At 37.8% G+C, this 6,217-nt stretch overlaps 1 protein-coding gene across 3 annotated transcripts; it reads right to left on the bottom strand.

Moving 5' to 3' along the window:
* Positions 1–419: 419 nt before the first annotated feature.
* On the bottom strand, positions 420–5,643 carry LOC126614788 (poly [ADP-ribose] polymerase 2-like). 3 transcript variants are annotated; one of them, XM_050282459.1, is made up of 18 exons: positions 5,423–5,643; positions 5,067–5,352; positions 4,791–4,909; positions 4,608–4,689; positions 4,003–4,265; positions 3,740–3,866; positions 3,496–3,551; positions 3,002–3,075; positions 2,741–2,787; positions 2,588–2,637; positions 2,375–2,437; positions 2,191–2,271; positions 1,975–2,085; positions 1,764–1,839; positions 1,485–1,627; positions 1,108–1,181; positions 712–820; positions 420–598 (listed from the first exon to the last, which is right to left on the bottom strand). In XM_050282459.1, the coding sequence occupies exons 1-18, from the start codon at positions 5,504–5,506 to the stop codon at positions 506–508; spliced, it is 1,938 nt and encodes a 645-aa protein (XP_050138416.1). In that variant the 5' UTR covers positions 5,507–5,643; the 3' UTR covers positions 420–505. The 3 variants fall into 3 exon arrangements, with proteins under 3 accessions (XP_050138416.1, XP_050138415.1, XP_050138417.1); XM_050282458.1 differs by having other exon boundaries at positions 5,061–5,352; XM_050282460.1 differs by having other exon boundaries at positions 4,033–4,265; positions 5,061–5,352; positions 5,423–5,642.
* Between the last annotated feature and the right edge of the window lie 574 nt (positions 5,644–6,217).

Genomic DNA, 6,217 nt, shown 5'->3' on the forward strand with positions numbered 1-6,217 from the left:
TGCACATGTTCGTGCCCCTACCAATGTTGTTAAGGAGTACCATTCTAGTTGTCAATATGTGAGAATAATTTTGTCTGGGTAGATGCATCTTTATTGGGATTTCTTCATTTTCTTATCCATTTCTTTTCTTTAACACCGACTAGCTATTAATCTACTGATATTTCACTCAATTTTATTAGTATTACAAAACAAGGATTATGCTAATATTTGGGGCAGAAGTACTCTTAAGGTGGAATTCATGTTTAGAAAGAGTAAAAATATGAGATAAATAGTTGTTTCTTTCCATTGAAATTAGGCGTTCCCATTCTCTGTCAATCACAATACGACATCCGTGCACAATTTTTTCTATTTGTGTTTTCCATGAGTCATATATGCATGTGTCAAAATGTGATTTGCAAGGAAAGAACGGAGGAGACAAGTCGAAAAAACAAAGATAAATAAATAAAGGCAAAATGTACATGACTACAACACTGATCATATCTAGTTCCATATATCCAGATGCTAATCATAACTTGAAATTGAAATTAACTTGAACAACGTAGCGCATCCTGATCTGTTCCACATTGTAAACTATGTACTCATTGTACAGTAATGAACCCTGCAAGGTGCACGTAAACGAAGATTAATTTACAATGAAGCTGCCTGCCTGGTTCAACAGTTCCAAACCAAATTCACATCCAAAGTAATTCGAAAAAAATGATGTATTTCTACCTTCCGGCGGCTTGTATTCTCTTTCGGCTTTCCTAGGGGAACCACGACACCATCATCTAGTAACTGAGCTTCTGAAAAATCTGGTTCAGTTCCCCCAACTCCTTTAGTGCTGCAATATTATGTTACATGCGAAATTAAGTCAAGCAAAACACGTCTTAGTTTCGAAAAAATGGAGATAATGCAACAAGTTTTCGTCAAAAGTTAATTCTCTCACACAATGCAGATAAACTTATCAGTCTAAAAAAACACAAAGATTATACGGAAGGGAAGATAAACTTCCACTGCAAAATACCAAAAGCATAAATGACCAGAAGAAGCTTCATCACTTAAAACAGTTTAGTTATTACTTATGAGCAATAGATGGGAGGGTCCAATAAAGAAAACAGAGACGCAAACCTTAGCGTTCCTAGGGGTAACTTGTCAGCATCATACTTAGCAGTTAAAAGCTCAGCCATGTCGCCCAGTGCAACCTAAATAAACCATAGTTAAAAAGTATTTATAACATTTAGTGCGAAAAAGTGAAGCACATACAGTGCAAAAAAGTCCCTAGGTATTCAGTTGGGCTTTCAAGTGTAGCAGATCTGCGGTAGGGGAAATTCAAATTTTTAATCCAGAAATATTTTTCTCGTCTCTCGTATAAATCTTGATCTTAATGATATACAATGCATTGAAGGATATATTTGATAATCTGATGCCAAACCACTCTTAATCCAGAAATATTTGTTTTTAGTATAAAATTTATGTTTTTTACTTGCTGAAACTTGAAAGACTACCTCACATAGAAGCAGCACCCCAGATGTACAGCCATTAGATGCATGGCAAAACTTTGCGCTTTTGGAGAACATGTCTGCAAAGTAAACTCCTTTCCCGAACATGTAACCAGTCACTGGGGCTTCAGGTGGAGCTATGAGCAAGCCTGGGTTGTCACGACACATGTTTAACTAAATTATTAAGCACTAAAAATTTCATACTGTATCTGCACGAGTGTGCACACAGTGACACACACGCAAACACACCCACCCATGATTCGAAGCTAAACCATAAAGGATCACCTTGAGATAATATACCAACCCAATTTGTAAGACGAGAACCATGCCATAAAAGCATTCTATTTTTCGTACTAGAAAACTGCTCACAAGAGTAAAACACAATTAGAAATTGCTTAAAATAAAAATGTAGGATATTCATGACCAAGGAGGAAATTTCAAGTACTTGTAAAATTATCCAACATTTTATGAAAAGCCTCTCATAGATCAACCTAACCTTTCTGAAGCGTTCAACTTCACCCTCTTTAGATGTGCGGAATATTTGAACAATATCAACAGTGTAAGTTGAATGTGTTTTTGCATGAGTATTACGCATATATTTTGTAATCTGACAACAGCAATAAAATTCACAAAAATCAGCACCAACAGTGTAAGTTGAATTAGCTTAATTTTGTTTGTATTGGAATTTCCATTGCTTATAACTCATAGTTACCATATCAAATTCATGAGAATCAGCACCAACCGGTGTCAGCTCACAATGAAGGCGTTGATAACAGGAATACAAGGGATCTCCCTATAATGGTGGCAGAAACATACATTAGTAGGAGGGATAGATACTAGGACATAAGGGCAAGTCCGCAAGTGAAGCATGAGGAACAAGACTAAAAGAGATTTACCTGCATTCCTGTGTCATCCTTCAACAATTTTGTTGCAACCTCAATTTCACCTAGTGCTTCAACCTTCAAGTAGAGAAGAGTTAATAAACACACAAATAGCACTTGTAGGTGGCACGATACTTATTCAAAGGAAAATAACCTTTGATTTAAGTTTGGAAGTTCTTAGCCGAACTATCCACACATATACATGAAACAAATTACAGAAAGAATTACCATTTCTAGCTTGTGTCTCAACTTCTGAGGAGTATCAATCACAAAGTTATCTGCATTACTCATATTTCCAAACCAATTAGATGCCTTCTTTTAAAATCAGAGAGAGAGAGAGAGAGAGAGAGAGAGAGAGAGAGAGAGAGAGAGAGAGCTCACACAGTTTTTTAGACCCGAAGTCATGAGGAATGAAAGTGTAGAACTTTCTGCAAGAGGATGATGCCCATCAAAAATTGGAATTCCAAAATTATTTAAGGCTAAAGGTACCAAAAGAAGAGAAGAAAAGAGGTAGATATTAGTCAAGCATTTTGTTAAAAGTATATTTTAAAGAATCAACAAATGAAATCACTCTTTTGTTGGGGTTTTGAAAGAGAGAGAGGGGGAGGGGGGGTGGGAGGGAGAGAGAGAGAGAAACCTTACCCGCTTAATTCTTTGATTAATTTCGTGTTAGATGAGCCAATCACATCAGAAATCCTCTGCAGGATGTTATAGCCCTATATGTTTCAAAAAAAAAAAATTATTGGTTCGTTGAATCTTCATTGAGAAACGGATTGAAAGTTGGAAGAGAAGACACTGTACACGAAACTTCAATTTTTTGTACCAAAATTCATACTGAATTGTTTCAAGTTAATTTAGAGAAAGTCCTGACAGAAGTTTTAGGAAATATCCTTTTCAGTTGTTCAGCTTAACTAGTAACCGAAATACAATTATGGAAAATACATGCCGCCTTGCCTTTGAAGTAGCCATTCCTACTTGCAAATCTCAGTTTGACATGCACACAAAACTTTTTATTTTCTTGCATAGATGTCAAAATGTGATCTAAAGGAGCCAAGCAATTTCCTACAACTACCTTTCAACAACAAAATAACTAGCATGAACTGGAGGAGACTTCACTTCATAGGCCAAAAGCTTACCTTTAGAATTGTTGATTTGCTAAGCTTACCCAGAGGCAGCTTATCAGCGTTGTATCCTACCAAAGAAGAAGAATGTGTCCAAATAAGGGAAAAAGTACATCAGTTAACTAAACATAAAACACCAAAAGAAACGGTTGAGTCTCCAAATAAAATTATTATTCCGATTTAAGCAACTGAACAGCTTTAGATTATTATGAGCTGTAATTTGCAATAGAATATCTTTTTGACAGTGAATCAGACTAACCTATTTCCATCATATGCTGCTTCATCATGCCGATGTTGCAAATAAGAGATATAAACTTTGCAATGCAGGGCTCAAGTTGTGTTTCCAAAGGTTGACGTCTTAAAGCAGAGCCATTCTTTTCTTCGACCTGATAATCATTATCAAATAATAAGGAGCAAGCAAGATAATTTTCCTTTTCATTAGGAAAGACATGTCCTCAGTAATTTGCTACCAAGAATCGCTTCAGGGAATAAAGAGTATCTCCAGAATTCAGAAATTTATACAAACATAAACCAAGAGTTGTGGATACTGACAGCTGACTGCTCTTCCTTTTCATTGTAATCCATTTCTATCCACATATAGTAGGATGGGATAGGCTGGAACATTTTTCGATTGGACCAATCATTCCTGGTTTTGTCATAGAATTTCTGTTTAAAGCCCTTGATCGCGCTCTCGCGGGATGCGTGACGAGCTAGCTTGTTCTGACCCTTAACACCTACTCTCCCCCATCTATAGTAAATCACGAAACTTCCACCAACATCAGATTCTGCATGTTACAAAGAAATAAAATGCAGATGAGTACACATAGCCTGAACTTGTGTAATGCGCCAATGCCATGAGGATCATAACTCAATGGAGCAGATGAAACTTTATTTATGTGAAAAAAGCATAAATGATGTTTCTGTAATTTGTTAACCATTATAATCAGTATTAGTTACAAACTGAAATCGTTCTCAACTTCTCAGTGAAATTTTCTATAACTTGATAAGTTTGATTGCTAGAATCACAAGTGTCACCCTAACTCCATCTGCATTGCCATGAATTCAAAATTACGACAATCCAAAGATCTAGTTGACTAATTATTTGTTGAAAGGAGGAAAGGGTTTACCAAGAACTTGAATCACATAGAACTTGTTATTGTTATGAACGACATTGGCCTGGTTTAACATGGCATCGTATATATCATCCCCCTACACCAAAAACATCATTAGATAATTCCTAATTAGAAACAAATGGAATTGACACCAATTACTAAGCAAGAAATGAAATTGACTTATCAATATAGACTTGCCAGTTGCAAAACATGATAATGTGCCTTTATGTCATCCGGTAGCCACTGATCCAGTACCGCCGCACCCTTTTTGGTTGCGGTTACTATCTTCTCCTTGCTTCCATTTCCTTCCTCATTAGCTAGGACCACCACAGAGCATAACAAAATAAACACCGAGTTGTAATTCAAAAAACAAAAATCTTCACTCGGATAAAAATTGAGACATCTATTACTAGTCATTTCCTACAAAATATTTCTTGGCAGCCAAACACGGAATGTGAAAGCTCGCACCTTTACCTAGAGGAATGCCATCAGAATGTTCAGAAAGCCTCTCCAGTTTTTTCGACGCAGTTGCCGAAACTCCACAAAGAGCGGCTTCTTCGTGCAATTGCTTCACGCTCATGCCACTAAACTTTTCGGTGGCCTTCATTTTCTCGGACACAGTAGACTCCCCACCTCCCTCCTCTTCAATTAACTTCCCTTCCCTCTTTCTACTAACCAGTGAAGCTTCTGCTGCTGAACCATCACTTGCGCCTGTGGGTTGCTTCTTCTCCTCGCGAAGAGCAGAATCGAGCTTCCGAACCTGCAGAAAATCAAATCAATACCAGAGAATCTTGGAGAGAGAGAGAGAGAGAGAGGGAGTATTGTCAGACCAGGGTGGCGTTCGCTCCGTTGGTGGGGAGACCAAGCTGAGCCAATTGGTTTCCGAGCTCTTCTACATTGAGCTTGCTAGCCATTGGGGGAGAGATGGTTGAAACTGTGAAGAGAAGGAGGGGGTCTCCTTTTCTCTCCAGCGTCCGCAGCGGCGCTTCTTTTTGTAGAAGACGTAGAGGAATTGAAATGTGTAGGAATTGGAATGAGATGGGAGTGAATCGGAATTACGTTGAAATTCTATATATACTAAAACCCAAACGGGTGGAACACTGTTCATGAACAGTGAAAGTAACAGTGTTGTTCCGAATCTGCCCTCCCAGTTTTACTCCGCTCTTTCCACGCGTCCGTGTGCTATACGAACTCTCGAGGGTTCGGTTTGTTCCCGTGCGTGCGTTTTGTGTGGAATGATGCTTCCAGTATCTTTCATTTTTCACCAACAGCGAAATGTCGGATTTGCCCCTCATTTGCTGCCCAGCTTTCAAGTTCCTTTCGTTGTTGTACAGTCGAATTACGTGTTTGCCCCTGTGCCTATTGGTGATGCCCAGCCTGCCCATTGTTTATCTTCTTTTGCACAGCTTCCCACGGGTTCTCCACTGTTTTTTTTTTTTTTTTTTTTTTTTTTTTTAAACTGGTTCTCCACTGTTTTACACAATAAAATACCTGTATTGCCCATGATTGCCACGTGTTGATCATCATTTGCCCTCCCAGGTTATGTGTCTATGATCCTTGAGTTATAGCACAAAGAAACACAAAATAATTAATTAAAAAACTGACAAGAAATTATTTTAAAAATA

Source organism: Malus sylvestris, chromosome 3 (genome assembly GCF_916048215.2).
Source record: "Malus sylvestris chromosome 3, drMalSylv7.2, whole genome shotgun sequence".
In the NCBI taxonomy this organism is placed as follows: Eukaryota; Viridiplantae; Streptophyta; class Magnoliopsida; order Rosales; family Rosaceae; genus Malus; species Malus sylvestris.

Coding starts and splice junctions, on each gene's coding strand:
- LOC126614788 (XM_050282458.1), bottom strand. CDS start 5,506: ATGGCTAGCAAGCTCAATGTAGAAGAGCTCGGAAACCAATTGGCTCAG. Junction 3,552..3,739: donor GCAGCATATGATGGAAATAG/GTTAGTCTGATT, acceptor CTTCTTTGGTAG/GATACAACGCTGATAAGCTG. Junction 2,638..2,740: donor CTTCGGGTCTAAAAAACTGT/GTGAGCTCTCTC, acceptor TGAGTAATGCAG/ATAACTTTGTGATTGATACT.